Source organism: Neomonachus schauinslandi, chromosome 1 (genome assembly GCF_002201575.2).
Source record: "Neomonachus schauinslandi chromosome 1, ASM220157v2, whole genome shotgun sequence".
In the NCBI taxonomy this organism is placed as follows: domain Eukaryota; kingdom Metazoa; phylum Chordata; class Mammalia; order Carnivora; family Phocidae; genus Neomonachus; species Neomonachus schauinslandi.
In genome coordinates this window covers 183437588-183458028 of record NC_058403.1, presented here as the reverse complement: position 1 = coordinate 183458028, position 20441 = coordinate 183437588, and the positions used below count along the sequence as shown (strand labels likewise).

The following is a 20441-nucleotide window of genomic DNA, read 5'->3' as shown; positions in this document are numbered from 1 at the left end:
GCGGCAGTGAGCACAGAGAATTGGTGTATTGGTGGGTGGTGAGCAGCTTCAAAGAGAAGGCATTTTGAATGAGGGTGGAAATCCTATGGCCAGGAGACAGCAGCGCAGACTAGGAAAATGTGGACTTCACGTTGGGCCCACGTTCCTGAGGTATGATTTGAATGAACAGCCTCTAACCCAGAGGAGGACTTCGAGAAATGCAGAGTCCTCAAAACCCAAGTGCAGAGTTCAGCAGCCTTGATACTCTGGTAAACTCCTCAAGGGGGTTGGTAAGATTGTCAGGACGCCACCTAGTAGCAGTCTTGACTAAAGCGGTCACTTCTCTGAGGCCTCCTCGGGATTTCTAGAAGCTAGATGGAGGCCGATGGTTCACTGGCAGATTGTCCCTTTTACTTAAGCTCACAACCAATCTCTACACGAAAATTATGCCAGACCTTTGTGAGTGACAAACGGTGATCCTCCCCTGGACCAAACTGCTACAATTCTTACTGTCTTTTGTAGGTCTTCAGAAACACAAGACTAATGCACGCCTGGGGCTCTATGCCTCTGAAACCCACGTTAGTCCACATTCGAGTTTGTCACGTTTTTCCAGATAGGGATTTAACTTTACTTCCCCATTGCCAATGTGGAGGTGGCAGGTTGCTACAATTTGTAGTTTGTACAGCATCAGGAAGGTGAGAGATTATCGTAGTCCCCCTCCTTTCCCTCTCCTAATCATGAAGAAACAATAAGATTTCAGTGATCAGCCATTAATCCTCTTTAAAAGCCAGGTTAAAAACAGCACCAAGGATTAATCCAAAATTAGGCAGTTTGCTAATGATCAGTAACCTGCTGATGAATTAATACTAACGCTCGGTCAGGCTACTACAGGACTAAAGGTGTTGCATCATAAAATGGGGACAGAATGGGGCAGTGGGGCGGTAATGCGGGGGCAGCAAACTCGAGTGCCGGTGGGCCCGGCAGGTAGTAGAAGGTAACGGGGCCCTGCTGGAGAACCCGTGCTAGCTGGGTAGCTTGATGGGGAAAGTGAGCCCAGAGTTAGCCTCATCTGTCCATTTTTCCACAGAAGCTGGATAAGTGACCTTTGAATTGTGCTTTCAGTTTTTCGAAGGTGACCGTAAATGAATTTTTATCTTGAAAACTAACTGGGGCGGGGGGGGGGTGGTGGCAGGTGTGGCAGTGTTGCAGCTCGTATGTGACCAGTCTCCAACTTCGTATCATCAGGAAGCATCCTTTGCCATCCTGACTGGCTTTGGCCTTTTGAGCTTTTTTTTTTTTTAAAGATTTTATTTATTTATTTGACAGAGAGAGAGATAGCGAGAGCAGGAACACAAGCAGGGGGAGTGGGAGAGGGAGAAGCAGACTCCCCGGAGAGCAGGGAGCCCGATGCGGGGCTCGATCCCAGCACCCCGGGATCATGACCTGAGCCGAAGGCAGACGCTTAACGACTGAGCCACCCAGGTGCCCCCTTTTGAGCTTTTTTGATCCCTACCTGTGGGAAACATGGGCCTGGACCTAAAATGTCTTTGACAAGCCTTTTATTGGGTTTTAAATACTCCACCTGTCCATAAAGCAGACGTTAGCATTCATAATTACATAACAAATGTTAAGTTTGTTAAAAACATCAGTTTAATCTCGATCAAATACAAAAAACTCCGTTTTCAGCTTATTCTATAAAAGTTGGCTGAGGTGGCCCAATTTATTTATCGTATGTGACAGTAGTTTTCTACTAACACTCAGTGTACTAAGAAATATTTTAGTACTATTGCTTCAGTGTTCAGTGTGTTAGTGTTTTCACACACAGAACTGCAGGAGTCTGATTGCTCCCCCGCTCTGCAGATGCGGGGGAGGGGCTCCCAGAGATGAAGGCCTTTCTCCCTGCATCAGGCAGCTAGCGTGAGGAGAGCTGGGACCAGGATTTGGTTTTTCTGGCCTTCCTGTCAGTGCTGTTTCTCCCATACCGTATGGCCTCATTTAAAAAGAGATGTGTCGCATTCGAACTTTGTTTTCACCTCCAAACTGATACTTCTAGGCTAGCAGTGTTCCTCTGGGACTTGTAATTGCATAGAGTAACTTATTAACAACATGTAACAAAAGCTCCAATTTTGTATTAAAAACTACATTTGCATAGTATTAAATGTGGCAAGCATGAAAATGTTGACAGTAGCTGTCCCTGCTGGGTGGGACTACCAAGGCCGTCCACCTTACTTAGTATCTTCAATTTTTTTTGCAATGAGCACACATTCTTTTTCAGGAAAAAAAAAAAAAAGGAAAAAATGGACTCCGTCACCTCAAAACTGTATTGTTTCCCTCATAAGTAAGTTATCAGCTTCTGGAGTTTTCAGTTTCCCTATCTTGAACTCGGAATGGATAGCACTTGTTTCTTTTGGCTTCCCTTACCTATCACCCTCGCCTACTAATTTTAGACAAGTTGGGCTGAAATAGTGAAAGAAAAATAAAATCAAGTACATTTTAAGCAAGCAGAGGGAAAAAAAAAAAAGTGTTTTGAGAATTCCCTGTCTAGACCAGGAGTTAGTCTAAGCCTTCAATGAAAAGCCAGAATTGCTCTGTGATCACATCCGTCCCCGCGGTCTTAGAGGAGGGAGCCCAGGGAAAGGGCTATTTTAAGAAACTGACGTTTCAATCCTACTTTTTTCCCTTTAGCATGAACTGCAATGAGTCAATTTGCTAAGAACAGAATTCTCATTTTTGAACGGACCCAAGGAACACAGTGAGTTCTCAATGACTACATGTTGGATTTAAAATTGCCCTGATTTTCAGGATCATGGGTTTAGAATACTTATATTCACATTTTCTTCAAGAAATTATAGTGATTATTGTTAAGGTTTTATAAATAAGCATTTTCGGGGATCCGTAAGTGGATATTCTCCAATGCTTAAGGCCTATGCAGCATTGACTAGCCTGCCATCCACCGTGGCGCCCGCAGGAGAGCGCGGTCACCCCCCGCCCCGCCCCCCAAGCACCACACTGACGCTAGCATGGTCGTGAACTGTGTCGTTGGAATCGTGCTTTGATTTCCCAACCTTCATGATTTCTAGTTTACTTACGTTTTTTATCATGAATGAATGTTGAATTGTATCACATTATTTTCCATCGACTGAGAGGCTTTCTTCTCTAATGTTAATGAATCATTCCGATCGGCCCATAACTAAAACAGCATGTAAACTACAAAAGCAGACTTCTCTCCCCTTCCTTTTACAGTACAATGCCATTTCCCATTCTTTTTTTTTTTTTTAAAGATTTATTTATTTGACAGAGAGAGAGACAGCGAGAGAGGGAACACAAGCAGAGGGAGTGGGAGAGGGAGAAGCAGGCTTCCCGCGGAGCAGAGCGCCCGATGCGGGGCTCCATGACCGGAGCCGAAGGCAGACACTTAACGACTGAGCCACCCAGGCGCCCCTCCCATTCTTTTTTTTTTTTTTTTTAAGATTTTATTTATTTATTTGAGAGAGAGAGAGCTCATGAGAGGGGAGAGGGTCAGAGGGAGAAGCAGACTCCCTGTCGAGCAGGAAGCCTAATGTGGGACTCGATCCCGGGACTCCAGGACCGTGACCTGAGCCGAAGGCAGTCGCTCAACCAACTGAGCCACCCAGGCGCCCCCTCCCATTCTCTTTTTAACTCAGCTCTACCGAGATGGCTTTGTCAGAGTCAGCATCCAAAAAGCTTGGGGTCATCCCAGACTTTTCCTCACCCCCCCCCCCCCCCCCCTTCTAATCTTTCAGCAAAGTCGGCTGCCTGCCCAGTCCACACCATCATCAGGCATCCCCTCCAGCCGGTGACACGTCAAAGGCCATTCCTTGGCTTAAAACCTCCAGTGACTTTCCCTCTTTCTTCGCCCAGATATTTGCATGTTCCTCCTCTATTTAAATGTCACCTTAGCAGAGGCCTTCTGTGACACCCCATGGGAGAGCTCATCACAGCCTACCTCTCTCTCTCCTTTATCCGGTTTTAGATTTCTTTTTTTCTAGCACTTAGCCCCATCTGACTCACCGAGCTTATAAGAGAAAAACAAGGAACAACTTTGTTTTCCTTACTGTAGGTCTATTTGTTGGGGGGAAAAGATCCCATTGCCAATATCAATATAGGTTTTTTTTTGTGGTTGTTTTTAAGCAGTGGTGAGATTGGCAGATTCTGGAATCCAGGGTTATGGTTGCCTCCTAAGTGTTTAGTTATGGACTACTATATGGCATGTACTCTTTCTAAAATTCAGGAGACTTGGGTAAGATATGAAGGGTTTGTATTATCCCTACTGATTTGAACTCACTCAGGCATTGTAGTCTCGGATTACAGTCTCAAATGACATAAAATGACCTTATTTTAACATTACTGGTCCCTATCCTTAAAAGGGGGATATATTAAGAAAAATAAATTGAAACAAACAACAATGCAATATTTATTTTATACAGTTGAACTGGGTACATAGTAAACTATAAAAATTCCAAATAGTTATCTCTAAAGGAAATCCTTTGTTTACATGGTTTTACATATTAATTACTCTGGAAAGTTTCTGAACTCTGTTTAGTAGTAGATCGCCTTTCTTGATAGTTTCTTGGTACTGCCAGTTCTTGCTATCGGGCCTATAAATAAATTCAAGAAAAAATGAATTATTTACCAGTCACATTACTCCATAACAAGAGTCGACCTACTTTTAAAAGAATGCCCCTTATTCTAACACACAAATGACGTACAAACTTAGCAGTACCTGTTGGTCTCCACTATTTCATTTACTTTATCTATTTTGCAGTGTAGTCTCCCTGCAGCAATAAATCTGGACAGCTCCCTACAATTAAGAGAGGGGGGGGGGGGAAAGAAGGGCATTAGAGTATGAGCCTTACACAAAATTCTTAAACTGCACTAAATACATGCTTCCACTCCTCTCAAGGTAACATTCAGTTGGCTTCCCGTCTGCGCTTTTGACTATGCAGCAGCTGGGACAATCATCCCAGAAGATTAAATCACTTACTGGAATAAACGGCAAATTCATATTTGAGTGTACGTATCAAAGAATGAAATCATTCGTAAGCACATCTTTAAAGCTTCAGAGAAAAACTTGGAGGCAGAAAAATAATAAGGAAATAATGAAACAGCAGATGATGCTCAGGATTTTCAAATTAAGAATATGCCACAAGAAATAAGGATCAGGAATGCACAGCTGATACTAATCTGCTGTGAAAAAGTATTTCTGAATATCTATTACAGTCATAACCCAAACATCAAAATTAAGATAGGTAGAACATGCTTACACATAAATCTCAATAAGCATGAGTAATGAAACACTATCAAAGATTGTCTACCAACAAAGAGGAAAAAAAGTAAATGCTTAAAAATGTACAAGAGCTATATGAAGACTTTACATGGAAAGATGACTGCTTTAAAATAAAAATCTGCTTGTAATAGAATTGTTAAATTTAAAAATTATATGACCAGTTACTCTCCCAGATACTAAAACATCTCGATCCTAGCACATAAACAACAAAAGTGCCATTTGAAATCCACGGGAAAGAGCTGCTTTGAGACAAATCCTAGGAAAAAAACTGATAAATCTGGTTACATACAGAGAATGTTCACATAGGATAATACCACCAAACCAAGTCACAAACTAAACGACAACGTGGATAGAAGATGTTTGCAGGAAAAAATGGGGGGGGGGGAATTCCAGACAAAAGGCTCATTTAAAAACAGAGGCAAAGTACATACACAAAAAAGATCAATTTTACTCATTAAAAATGCAAATTAAAGCTATAATGAAATGCCATCATTCTAGGGAGAACAAAGCATAATGGAATGTTGAGGAAAGTCAGAGACAAACACCGTGTCTCACACTTACTGGAGAGCAAGTAATATAATTAGATGAGAAAGTGTGTTACTTGGATTTGTGCTTTAAAAGTGTCAAGTATCATAACTAATTGCCCCAGTAGTCAGTGGTGAAAAGACCCACTATGCTTTCTGTACTAGTTGTGTCCAAAAAAAAAAAAATCTATGAAAAGGAACTAATTCTTAATGCTTTCTCATTCTTCTTAATAAAGTGTTTTTAATAAGGAAATGTATAATTTTGGAAAATCTGGTTATGAGCTTCAAAAAGCCTGAACACAAAAAAGTTACTGCTATTGGAAGATCTTAAGCTGGAGGTCATCCTAAACTAGCAAGCACTGTTCAGTTACAGAGCATGCCCTATTTCTATACTCCCTGTCAAAATATATTTCGATCCAGTTGCTACAGTGTCCAGTCTTTTTCAACTGTTTGAGTTCTTTTACTGAGTGGCTTTCTACACTTGGGTTCATTTTCCAGACACTTAAATAGTTCCATCTCCACAGGGAACCCATTTGCAACTATTATTCCGGGACTGAGGTTCACAGAGAAAATCATACAAGATCTAAAAGCCTTCCTAGTCCCACCCTAAACTTGAGACAGGGGGAAACCTCTGAAAGTGGTTCTGACTTACAAAGAAGCTCCAGGGATGCACTCTGACTCAAGAACGCCCTCTGCTGAGGTGAGGACGGACTGCCCCATTCTAAGAGCCGTACTGTCCACACACCTAGGCGGACGGCGAGGCTGCTGCCCGCACCAGCATCACTGGACTTGAGGCCTTCACGTAACCTCTGCCCAGACTACTTGAGGAGAGCCTGGCACTTAAAGCACTGCTTATCTCAGTTCCTGTACATACTGCCACACACTCTATCCAGTACAACTAGGCTACTGGTTTCAAAAACATGTATCTGTGCTATTTCTTCCATTGGGAAAGCACTTTTTTCCTTAGCTTCTTACAAAAAATCTTAAAGCAGCAACATCCAGTCTACAGGTCCACCAGAAGGCATCTGTGGATGTGTCCATTTCTCAGGCACTTCAGTCAGATACAATGACTCCTAGGTATGCTCATTCTGAACTATACGCATCAAGAATAATCTGGGCACAGCTTCCTTTCTGGTTACAACAACAAAATTTAACTCCAAATGTCCTATGTTTCCATTCAAGTCCCATTCCCAGCTTTAGAGCCAAACCACTTGTCATCTCCCTATGTGCCAATCAAACACATCCCAGGATGACTCATCTTCCCCAGCCATGATTTCTCCAAGCCCTGAGCGTGGTGGCTCATACACAGAAGGTATGCAGTAATGATGACCCGAGTATTTACTGAACAACCAACCTACCAATCAGATTTGCATCCATTTCAAACAGAAGACCTACCAACAAAGTTGTGTAACACAGTGCATGGGTTTCTAACCTTAAACCTGTCAACAGTAGCGTTTCCTCAAATAACGGACCCTTCCTATTCTCCCGACAATATCTTACTGAGTCTAAGGAAGTAGAGAAGTGGAAGAATGGTGTAGAATTATGTTCAACTTACCAAATCAGACCCTCCTTAAAAAAGGATTTCACCTAAAATGATTTTTATAAGGGAGGAGAAAAAGAATCTGGGAAAACCCAGATGTGAATTGGGTATCAGAAATTTAAAACAAGATCTTAGGTAACAATTAGAGCTCTATACAACTTTTGCCTTTAGAGCTGGTCTGCAAACATAAAGGGAAAAAACTGAAATACCACCTGAAATGTACCACGTCTGGAATGCAGAAGTCATTGTAATGACTTACAAGAAGGAAGGCTGCAGTATGTCTAAGTGACATGTTCCTGCTTTAGTTCATCCTACCCAAAATTTCATGTGAGCCTCAAATGGCCCCCACGTAGTGAAAGCTGTATCACCTCCAAGGCACAGTTAAGAAACTGAGGAAGGGACAGAACCAGACCAAGGCCACAGGGCTATTCAGTGGCAGAGCTAGAACAAGGAGCCAGGCCAACCCTGTTCTTCATGCACTCCTCACCACGGTAAGCCACTCGTTCCCCTGAGTCATGAGAATCACACTCATAATGGCCATCCCCCATCCCAGTAACCAGCTCTCTTGGGCAGTGGTAACCAGACTTAAATTTCAAAAATTAGTTCAATTCCAAAATAAAACTAACCTAGGAAGACCAGCCTTCTATTTTGGTAAGGATAATTTTTAAGATGCAAAACTATCACTGCCTTTTTTCTTTCAAAGGAAGAGAATAAGGGGATTCCTGGTGGTGATTGCCAGACAGTTTAGGTTATACATAGATCTTATGTACTGGTGTCTGAAACTCTGGAGTGGTTAAAAAACAGGATATGTAATAAAGCAGATACAACAACATGTTAATTATAGAATCAATCACTTATGGGAATTCACTATTTCCTTAGAATTTCCTACATGTTTGAAATTTTTCGTAATAAATTAGAAAGATCAAACCCCTAAAAAGAGAATTTTTTTTTTTAAATGAAACATACCATCACTGAATTTTACCAAATGACCATCTTTTCTACCACCAGCACTTAACAGATCTATCTTTGGGAACCACGGATCCAGATACACTAAGGAAAGCACATACTCTGTGCAAGTCTCCCACACTCCACTCCCACCACCCTAGTCCAGGCCACCGTAATAGCTGCTCCATGAGCTCCTGTATTCAACAGCCCACCAAGTCTCCCTGTCCCCCCGAGGTCTGTGTAAGACAGGGTTTCATGCTTGATCACTCATGCTTAAAATCCTCCAATGGCTTCCCACAGGACCTAGATTAAAACCCAAGCTCCATACCATGGCCTACCAAGCCCTGCACAAACGTACACGTGCCTGAGTCTCCCACTGCTGCCCCTCCCCCACCACTACCTCCATGGCAGCCACACGCATCTTTTTGTTGCATTATCTCAAGATTCATTTCTATCTGAAATTACCTTACGTATTTATTTGCTTACTTGCTAACTCTCCCCATATAAAAAGCATCAAATATTCAAGTCCATGACGACAAGGACCTTACTTTTAAACAATGCCAACCATACAGTAATGGCTTAGTATTTGATGAATCATTGATTTAAGGGCTAAAAGTCTCATCTTTAACAACTAATGTGACCAGAATTGCAGCAGCAACCAAAAACAATGAAGGCATTATCAGAGAAAATATGACCTTAATGTGAAACATGAGAGTGGCCTCTAGGAGTCACCACCATTAACAGCAGTGTGGTCCACAAAGAAGGGACAGAATACTCCTGTCATAACACCTGGTCTGACTTAACCACTCTACAACTCAGTATTCCCAGCTGTTAATAAAAGGGGCACATCATGAAGGCAGATGACAGATGATTATTCTGATAATGTTTAGAGAAAAATTATTTTTTTTTATAATTGAGGGAAGCAATGTAAATGGAGAAAATGTATTAAGTTGAGACATTAAATAACTTTAAGAGATATGCATTAACATATTATTATTTATACTTACTGATCAATGAATTCCACACCAACACCAAAGGCTTCTGCCATATAGCCAAGAGTTAATGACCTATAGGATTCCAGCAGCTGGCTGTATGCATGAATTCTCATTTCTCTGACATAGTATCGATAGTGAGGAGCAAAAAGCCAGTCCTTTTTCATTTCCTGTTCCACAATAGCTGCAATGAATAAGACGACAAATTATAAGAGATAGAGCTTTTAGAAATAAGACTGAATGGTAAAATGTACAGAGGATATTGATCAGCAATCCAAACAAATACAAATTATTTTACTAAATAACTACTATGTATCACTACTCAGAATAGTGAGGATATGGCAGTAAACCAAAAGACAAGATCCCTGCTGCCACAGAAACTAAATTTTCAAAGAGCAGAGATAAATGAATAAACAAAATACTCTTAGTAACAAATTCTGTGTTGAAAATAAGACAGGGCGACTAGGAGGCCTTCTGCTGGATTGGGGTGGACAAGGAAGACCTCTCGGAGGAGCCAGGCAAATAGCAGGAGGCACAGAGCAATGCAAATAATGCAGAAGTTGTTGTCATCCCTCTCCGCCCCCCCCCACCCCCCACCCCCATGGGAAGAACCAGGCTCAGCCCAGAAGAGAAAGGAGGACAGATTCAGTATAAAGCAGCGGAGGGGGGCAGCTACAGGGATATGGAAGGTGAGCAAGACAAAAGAATCAAAAATAGACTTGTGTCTCTGGCTTTAACAAGAAGCAAATCCCTGGAGAAGAATTTTTGTTTTCTGGTTTTGGAGATTTTTTTGGAGGGGCCAGGGCAAGGGAGATGCACAGTGTTCAAGTGGATTCACCTGCGCATCCAAGTGAAGATACCAAGGAGATACTTAAGTATGGGTCTGGCACTCACTGAAAAGTCTGGGGCTGGAGACGTGATTTTGGGAATCACTGCCATCCAGATATATTTGATGACAGAATGAAGATGGAGACAAGGGCAATGACCAAGTCTGAGACAGTCACTGAGAGGTCTAACGAAGGATGAGGTGGTAGGTCGGGGGGAAACAAGGCTGTGTTATTGTACAAGAGAACAAAATTGTGGCAAGATGGAAAGGTTGCTCAACATCAAAAGAGATAAGGATGAGTAAGGCTACACATGGTTTAGCAACACGGAAATCAATGGCCTTAAAATGAGATGATGCTCATTCTCACAAAAGAAATGCATAAACATCAAGTCATTATGTTGTACAGCTTAAACTTTGTTTTATGTCAGATCTCAATAAAACTGGAAAAAAAATACAGTAAGAAAATCTATGGTAGAGAATGGGAAGAAAAATGTTGGTCAGGATGGGTCACATTCATAAACCAAACATAAAATATCTTCTGTCATTTATGTGCCATTTAAAAGAAGACTCAAGAGTTCAATAACTGTCCTTGGAAACAAACAAGAAATGAATAAAATATGAATATATTTTTCTCCTCTCAGACTGGCTAAGAGTGGAGGGGGGAGGGGATGGGGGGAAGGCTCTCTTCAAATGATGTAAATTGAGGGGCACGCCTCACTGGCTCAGTTGGACTGTGCAACTCTTGATCTTGGGGTCGTAAGTTTGAGCCCCATGATGGGTGCAGAGATTAAAAATAAAATCTTTAAAAAAAAGATCAATGTAAATTAAAAGAAGTAGAAACTGTGAAACTATACATTAATCAGCATAGGGAACATAGTAATGTATTAACTTTGTACGGTGACAGTAACTACATTTATATGGGTCATCATTTTAAAATGTACATAAACATCAAATCACTATGTTGTACATCTGAAATTGACACTGTATCTCAGTTATACTTCAGAAAAAAATTGCGTAAATATAAATTGGCACAATATTGCTGGAGGGCAACAGTGATCAAGATATAATGTATTTTCACTTTGTAAAATTCACTTCCTTGGATTTTTTTCTTAACAGTAAGGAAGTAGAAAAGATGAATTATAAGAAAATGTTCAAAACAAAGTTGCTCACAACAGAAGAAAACTGTAAACAGCGTAATTTTTTTTATCTAGAGGATAAATTATGGCACATCCAACACACTGAAATAGAAGGTCTTCTAAAAGGATAACTAGAAGCTCCAAGGAGCTCCACCTGTTTGATTTACCACTACATCCGCAGTGTCTGATACAGGACAACTACTCAAGTCATTGAGTTGACTCAATGACCAACTATTTTTATAGAGTCATGAAAAGATACTCGCATTATATCGTGAAGAGAAAAAAAGCCACTTAGAAAACAGCACGTAAAATACACCCACATATGTTTAATGGTGTTACGTGCTTATATCTCTGGATACAAATGTCCCTGTAGGACACACTTGAAACTTGATAGTGGCAGTCACCTCTAGAGAAAGGAATCTTGACAGGTTAGGGAGAACCTTTTTCTTCTTCATAGGACAGTTCGAAATTTTTCCATGGGTGTGTATAACCCTGGGTTTTTGGTATATTGTTTTCCATTTCTTAAAGGGCATTTAAATGAACAAAAGGTTTGGAAAGATACATAAAATCTTAAAATGGTTATCTGTGGAAGAATTTTGTGAGTGAACATGTGTATGGATTTGGGAACAGGGCCTTCTCTATTTTTAATTTTAAAAACAACTGGGTATTACCTAGGATAGGATGCAGTTTCCTTTTTCAAATGAAATATTTTAAAGTACATACATTATGAATATTCAGGGAAGCAAACAGGCTCACAAAACCAAATAAATCCTACATGTCTCAGTACACTAGAGAGAATAAAGGATACAAATAATGATGACTATCATCAAAGAAAATTTATCCTGTTTTCTGCATTTAAAATATCTGGGAGGGGCTCCTGGGTGGCTCAGTCAGTTAAGCGTCTGCCTTCCGCTCTGGTCATGATCTCAGGGTCCTGGGGTCGAGCCCCGTATTGGGCTCCCTGCTCAGCGGGAAGCCTGCTTCTCCCTCTCCCACTCGCCCTGCTTGTGTTCCCTCTCTCACTGTGTACACTCTCTCTGTCAAATAAATAAATAAAATCTTTAAAAAAATAAAATATCTGGGAAATGTACACATTTGGTAGAGATAAGTTTCACCCACAGTGTTCAAATAAAAGATTGCGGTTAGGAATGGGGACAGTAGGAAAAGATTAATATCTAAACAATTCAAAGGTTTCCCAACGCCATGAATTTCATTTTTTTCTCACTTTCCTCTTAAATTAACTAACACAACAGATTTGCACAGAGCACGCAATAATGTACAGGCAATGTGCTGGTGTCCAGTTCCTTACAAAGATTAAAAAAAAACAAAAAACAACCTGCTCCCAATAATTCCAGTTAGTAGAAGGAACAAACAGAAAGAATCACAAAATAACATACTATTTTAAAATGGGGCACATGACCAAAAAGCACACAAAAGAGGTTCAACATCAGAGAGATCAGAGAAATGCCAATCAAAACCACCAGATACCACTTACACACCCAGTAAGAAGCCTATAATCAAAAAGACACAACAACAGGGTGCCTGGGTGGCTCAGTTGGTTGAGCGACTGCCTTCGGCTCAGGTCATGATCCTGGAGTCCCGGGATCGAGTCCCGCATCGGGCTCCCTGCTCGGCAGGGAGTCTGCTTCTCCCTCTGACCCTCCCCCCTCTCATGTGCTCTCTTTCATTCTCTCTCAAATAAATAAATAAAATCTTAAAAAAAAAAAAAAAAAAGACACAACAAGTACGGGATGTGAGGAGACTGACACACACACACTGCTGGCGGGAATGTAAAATGGTGTAACTGCTTTGGAAAACAGTTTAGCAGTTCCTCAAAAGGTTAATCAAAGCATTACTGTATGACCCAGCAGCTCCACTACTAAATATACACACCCCCCCCCAAGAGAAAAACCATAGGTCTATACAAAACGTAGACAAATGTTCCTTATAGCCAAAAAGGGGAGACAACCCAGACGTCCATCAACGGATGAAGGGATTGTAAAAATGTGGTATTTCCATATAATGGAGTATCAGTCAGCCATAAAACGAAATGGAGCACTCACTGAGACATGCCAAAGCACGAATGACCCAAGAAAGGATGATGTTAGGGAAAAGGAACCAGGCACAGAGTGTCGCACAGATATGATGCCATTCATATGAAATGTGAGAGTAAGAACACACAAATCTATGGAGATAGATCAGTGGTAGCTGGGGGAGGAACAGGAAGTGACTGCTCAATGGGAACAGAGTTCCTTTTGCAGTGAAGATGTTCAGGAATTAGTGATGACGGCACAACCTTGTCAAGATGATAAAGCCACCATATTTTACACATTTTAAACTGGTGAATTTTGTATTTATATATCAAGTAAAAAAGGGGGCATAAAATGAGAGCTCCCCAGAAATGCAGGGAAGGGATTCATTCTGAGTGAGGAAGGGAAAGGCCCCACATTTGAACAGTAATTCTGCAATACGATCTTGTGTGCAAATGCACCTGTGTATACATTTGAGAAATTGAGGCCAGGCAGGTAACTCATCATACGCCAAGGGCCCTGATTCCCCCATTACACAGGGCAAGTAGTATGAATTCTTGTGTGTATGAATACATACTTGTATTCATACACACAATTCATTCATACTTGTATGAATACATACTACTTGAAGCAGCCTAACTTTCATGCATGGAGAAAGCACTCCATAAACACTGGGCCAAAACCCACTTCAGAAATAGACCAAGCATTGGGGAGCCTGGGTGGCTCAGTTGATTAAGCGTCTGACTCTTGATTTCGGCCCAGGTCATGATCTCACAGTTGTCAGACAGAGCCCCGCGTGTGATTCTCTCTCCCTCTTCCTCTGCCCTTCCCCCTGCTCTCTAACATAAATAAATCTTCAAAAAAATTTTTCTAAACAAACCTTTAACAGCGTAAACATCAATCTTACCTCTTGGGCCATATAAAAACAGTCTGCTAACCCCCCTCTTCTAAACAAAAAGGGGCAAAAAAATGGAGCCACAGTAATCAAAGACCTGCAGCAAAGACCTGCACGGTCTGTCACATATGTGAACAATCATCTTAGTTATCTGCATACAGGATCAGGATTAAGACAAAGCAGATCACTGAAATGAGCAGCTCTATCCTTACCTAAGGACTGGAAGAAAACTGAGTAACGACACTCATAGAGTGAAAACAGGTACTGCCGGACCGCTGGAAGGCTATGCAGCACCTCGAGGATCTCGGCTCCTTTAATTACCTACAAATGAAAAAAAAAAAACCAACAAAAACAAAAAACACACAAATGTATGCCTTAAGGTGTATTTAGGTTAGAAAAGTTTGGAGTAATTTCTAAATATGAGTATTAAAGATTCAGGCATTACCTTTTCCCTGAGATCTGGTCTTTCTAAGGCAATCATGCTGACGTAGACAGTGTAAGTCACAAAGGTCTTATAATCCATAAGTTCATAGGATGTGAATGTTGACACTGTGTCAAGGAAGAGTTCAGCTGCCTGTTTGAAATCACGAATAGCCACACAGTAAAGACCTTGATATACCTTTAGGCGGTTTCTCCTGTCCCAATCTCCTCCTTCCTCTATTAAGCTATAAATAAAAAATAGTAAGGTCACAATCTGGAAACAGACAAGGCCACCTTTTGTAAGTGTTGTGTTCTTTTCAAACAGAAAACAACAACTTGAATCAGAAGACAATATTTAAAGAAAATATCTTACTAAAAAGCACATCAATTATTTGACCTAATTTACTAGTTGTAAATAAAATAGGTAAATTTCTTACATCGGTTTCTTATTTATAGCATAATTTACAGGAAATATATCGCCATCATTAAAAAGTACCTTTTGGCCTTCTCTGTGTTTCGTGTGATGAGATCATTATCCATATAAAATAATCCAATCCTAAGAAGATAGAACACAATATCCAGTCGGTGACCCAAGGCCACAGTTTTGTCGTATGTCTTGCGAAAGGCTGTCAGAGCACCCTCCTGTCAAGAGAACCAAGGCAACAGGTGAGAAAAGGTTAAAAGTTTCAAATGCTATCAGCTGTCTGGAATTCTCTTAAAAAGGGGCAGAGGGAATAGGTAGGAATAAGATATCCACGAACTGGTAACGCTGAAGCTGGGTGATAACTGCATGGAGGGGGGAGGGGTTCAGTATACTTTTCTCTCCACTTGTATAAAGTATAAAAAATACATCAGATATGCCTAAGCATATACTTAACAGTCTAAAAAATAATGTAAGAAAAACATTCAATTTATTCTCAATTGTTTCAACATTCTTTGTTGTACATATTCAGCATTTTTTCCCTTAATTACAATTTATTATACCACTATCCTGTAAATTATCACACTACTTTAAGGGTAACGGAAGCTTTACCTTAGTCACTGACCATGAGAATACAAAGGAGTATTTAAATATATAAGTCTGTGTCAAAATATTGTGGAATAAAATGTTTCTATTGCTTTAAAGACACAAACATGAATAAAATCATTTGTCTGTATGTGGTAATTCTTAGTCTGTGTCTGGGTTTATGTAATTGTAAGTTATACCTCACAAGTTAGTAAGGGGGGCTCGTAAGACAGTAATGGGCACACCTGGCACTCAGATCTTGGTTTCTAAATACAACTCCCCGCCCCCACATGCTAAAAGAAACCAAGGATCCTTGGAGAAATGGATGATTCCAGGTTTGAAGAGTAAAAATAACAGGTGAGCCTGTAACAGCTTGTTGCGTGAGAAAATAAGGAAGACCAAGGAGATGTCAAACAAAGACGACTTCTTGAAGGAGCTTCCACTAACATGCCTGTAACAAGATGAGTACCATAAAGAGTAATGACTGTGAGCAATGGTAACACAGCGAATAATAAAAATCCATTAAATAAGTTAATAATATATTTAAAATGAGAGTAAACAGGAGAGAAAAAAAGAAAGCTCTTCTTTTTAGAAAAATGCTACTTAATAAACATGGAAAATGACATGAGCACATCACCAATATAGAACTCCTGATGTTGACTCAAGCATGTTCTTGTTGAAATTCCTCAAATCCAGAACCAAAAGCTTTAAGTTTCTCATTTACATCTAATAATGTATCCTCTTTAAAACCAAGCCACATCACACAACTGAGAAAACCACACAAACTGTTGGCTATTTTTTTAAAAACATTTATTCATTTGAGAGAGAGACAGCACACACTCATGGTAGAGGGACAGAGGGAGAAAATCCTCAAGCAGACTCCCTGCTGAGCGCAAAGCCCGTCGTCATGGGGCTGGATCTCAGGACCCTGAGACCATGACCGAAGCTGAAATCAAGAGTCCGACGCTCAACCAACTGAATCACGCAGGCACCCCCATTAGCTATTTTTAAGTTGTTCTGTATTTCCCAAATTTTGACAATGACCAAATCTTAAATTTACAATAAGAAAAATCTTGTTTTAAACCTAAAATGGGATGCCTGGGTGGCTCAGTCGCTTGAGCGTCTGCCTTTGGCTCAGGTCATGATCCCAGGGTCCCGCATCGGGCTCCCTGCTCAGTGGGGAGCCTGCTTCTCCCTCTGCCTTCCGCTCCCTGCTTATGCGCTCACTCACTCTCTCTGGCAAATAAAATCTTTTAAAAAATAAACAAACCTAAAATAATAGTTCTTATCACTAACATTTGAGCTCTCTGCCCCTATCTTTAATCCTCATTAAGCAGGAACTGTTGTTACCATATTTTACAGATGAGGAAACAGAGAGTCCAGTAAATGGTATTACTGAAACCAGAACTTTAACCCAGGCAATCTGATCCAAGAACCCATACTAGTACTTTTTATACTGATGCCATGACATCTGTCATGTAAATACTTCAGGATGCACTGCTTAAAATTAATGACATTCAAAGCCCATCCTCCTAACCACTATTAACACAACTGCTAAATTAAATTCAAAAGATGTAATACCTGTGGACATCCGTCTCATGCAGTGATAGGAAAGTACCGATCAGGTTGGCCACTACTGGAAGAAATGGCCACATATATTAAGACAAAAGTCCTTCCTTGTCCCAACAATTCCATTTCCCAGAATATACCCTAGAGAACAGCATATATCCACAAGGAGGCACATTCAGGCAGGTTTCTCCATCAGCAGCTTGTACTAGCAAGAACAGCTGAAAACAACATCCATGTCCACCAACAGCTCAAGAGTTAAGTAAACTTTAGCACAGCCTTACAGTGGACTAGCTAACAGCTGACCAGAAGACGTATCCCGGTTATATACATTAACGTGGAAAGGTCATGATACAATGCTGAATGAAAAAGTAAACAGGACAACATGAGTTCACTGTAGGCCCACTTACTAAAAAAAAAACCTTTTTTGTATTTCATTTTTTTTTTTTTAAGATTTTATTTATTTGACAAGAGACACAGCGAGAGAGGGAACACAAGCAGGGGGAGTGGGAGAGGGAGAAGCAGGCTTCCCGCTGAGCAGGGAGCCCGATGTGGGACTCGATCCCAGGACCCTGAGATCATGACCTGAGACGAAGGCAGACGCTTAACCATCTGAGCCACCCAGGCGCCCTAATTTTTTTTTTTTTTTAATCTTTACATGGGGCTCAAATTCATGACCCCGAGACCAAGGGTCACGCGCTCCACTGACAGCCAGGTAGGTGCCCTCAAAACCAATTTTTAAAAATATAATACTACCTAATTTACGTGCCTGTAAATATATAATAAAACAACTTAAAATGCTCACCTTTGAGAAGATAGGGAATAAAGAAAAATCAAATAGAACTTCAGCATTAAGTCTAATGTTCAGTTTCTTATAAGGAGACTATTACTTGTATAAATAATAATTTTTTAAAATTCAACAGTACCAGTGGTTTCCAACCAACGTGAGAAAAGTGGACTACTAAACTACTAAGAATGATCCCAATTTTGTAAGAGCAGTAAACCAACAAATCTTTGCAAGAGCCCTTAAGTTTTACTGACAAAGAGAAGAACACACACACCCGCCTGGACAGGGGATAGAAAGAAAACTTTTTCTTGACTCATTTTTGTGCTGATTCGCTAGGCCAGGTAAGCACATTACCTTTGCGCTTTTTTTTTTTAAAGGAAGTGAATTTTTGAAATAGTGCCTCTCTGCGGGGACCATCTCCACTCACCTTGTCGCCTATCCGGCACAGGTACTCGGCCTTGGCCATCATGGCATCCCGGATTTCGCTCTCTCCCAGATTCTTCTCTGCATCTTCCAGCTCCTCGTCCAAACGTTTCAACTCTTCCTCGTTCGCCTTCTTCATTTTATTGAGCAGGTCCGTGTCCATCTGCCAGTCGAGGGATTTGCACAAGGCTTCGTAATAAGGAGCCATGTCTGAGAGCCAAAAAGAGGGACAGGACTTACAAGCCGGCGCCCCTGGTACCCTCAAAATCAGTGTCCACCCCCTTCTTACACACACACACACACCCACCCACCCGTCGGCTCATCCACCACTCCCCTCCCTGTGACCAGGAAGGCATGGGACAGAAAAGCCTGGCAAAGAGCTTGGCAAAACGTAGACGTCTGCTGCCGGGAGACGGCTCAGACACATCCTCAGACATCTATGTTCAAGTCTACACAGCCCAGGGGCACCGACCCCACTCCACCCCGTCATGCGGACAGCTGACCTCTCCTACAGGGCTGCCCCAGCCCGGGCCCGGTCGCTAAGAACAGCAAGTCCTGAGCCTCTCTTCCGGGCCTGGCTCGGAGCTCGATCCCTCGGCATATCCCCCCAAAGCTGCTTTCAGAGAAGGGCCCCCACGGATGCAGACCCCCCAACCGAGAGCAAGCCTGGAGGGCCCCGAGGACACCCCCCACCCAAGCCCGGAGCCCCTTCGGGGAAAATGCCCGCAGGCTCCGGGGCGCGGGGCCAGCCCAGGCCTAGGCCGCTGACTCGGCGCTCGCGCGGGCCTCACTATTATCCCGGACGGCCGCCATCAGCTCGTCGCGCACGGCCGCGTCCCCGCGGTGCTCGGGCAGGCTGAGCAGGAAGCGCAGCTGCGCGATGCGCAGGTCGGGGTTCTTGGGCAGACCCTCCTCCTCTAGGTTCTCCAGCGGCATCTCGGCAGCGGGGGTAGCAGCTGAGGGCGGACGGCAAGTCGGCGCGGACTCGCGGCGGTTGCGGCAGCGGAAGCGGGAGGAGTGGGCGAGGGCGCCCGGCCGCCTCCGGCCCGGCTTCCGGTCCCGGGCCAGCCTCCGCCAGCAGCGCCTTCTGCTGGACAGGCTTCGGAACACCTCACCCGGCCTGAGCGCCGGCGCCCCCGTGTGGTCACGAACGGCTTTCCCTCGCTCCTGGCCGCGACAGACAGTCCCAGGATACGGGCCGCCCAACTCGGAAGATCCATTTTCCGAAACTCTCCCTCCCTCCCTTTTTAGCTAGTCTACTTTTCATCCTGTTCGAACTGACAGGAGCTGGCAAGCTTTTGAAATTTTTGAAAATATCATCATCATCCCATCACCATCACCAACAATAAAAACAGACTCTAAAATTTGTGGAGTCCTTCCTCTTTGCCTGAGCAAGATTGTGTATCAGCTATTTAGCAATGCAGAAATAAAAGCCTCTGAGCACAGCTCTAAAACCCATGTTCCGCCAGTCTAAGAAAATGCCACATTAATATTTTGTTTATGCATAATTTAAATCACTGCATGCCTGCATTTTCAGCCTCTTTTTGTTCTTGTAACTACAGTCTTCAGACTTGGTAATGGTCACGTGAAATTCCATCCAGTGAATTTGCCATAATTTACTTTTATTCTTCCTTCCATTACAGGTCCCTTGAGGTCGTCCAAAGTTGTTATTTTCTTAATATAAAACCTGAGATGAACATCACAGGTCATTTGGTATTTTACAGTTTGGGTTTTTTTTTTTTCCCCTAAGCATAAATTCCCATGCAGGATTAATAGACAAAAGGTGGGAATGTTCTGTGAGTTTTGAATATTTAATGTCACATGGTTTTCCAAAAGAATTGAACCAGTTTATACAGCCAGTGAAACATTTGGGACTGCCACATTTGTCCCAGCAGTAAGCATTATACCACACATTTTTTATGATTTACTTGTTTCGGTAAAAACAAGCATTTTGAAGACACCTCAAAGGACAATAAAGAACATAGAAAAACATTATGAGGACTCCATCATGTTAAACTTTGGGGGAAGAACTTTCTAACCATCTTTCATTCATTGATTCAACAG

The 20441-nt window shown here is 41.9% G+C and overlaps 1 protein-coding gene across 3 annotated transcripts; it reads right to left on the bottom strand.

Moving 5' to 3' along the window:
- Positions 1–4387: 4387 nt before the first annotated feature.
- On the bottom strand, positions 4388–19410 carry PSMD6 (proteasome 26S subunit, non-ATPase 6). 3 transcript variants are annotated; one of them, XM_021694933.2, is made up of 8 exons: positions 19169–19410; positions 18382–18587; positions 15092–15237; positions 14621–14840; positions 14388–14496; positions 9304–9472; positions 4724–4801; positions 4388–4598 (listed from the first exon to the last, which is right to left on the bottom strand). In XM_021694933.2, the coding sequence occupies exons 1-8, from the start codon at positions 19311–19313 to the stop codon at positions 4502–4504; spliced, it is 1170 nt and encodes a 389-aa protein (XP_021550608.1). In that variant the 5' UTR covers positions 19314–19410; the 3' UTR covers positions 4388–4501. The 3 variants fall into 3 exon arrangements, with proteins under 3 accessions (XP_021550608.1, XP_044772618.1, XP_044772622.1); XM_044916683.1 differs by having other exon boundaries at positions 19286–19313; XM_044916687.1 differs by lacking the exon at positions 19169–19410 and adding an exon at positions 19025–19105.
- Between the last annotated feature and the right edge of the window lie 1031 nt (positions 19411–20441).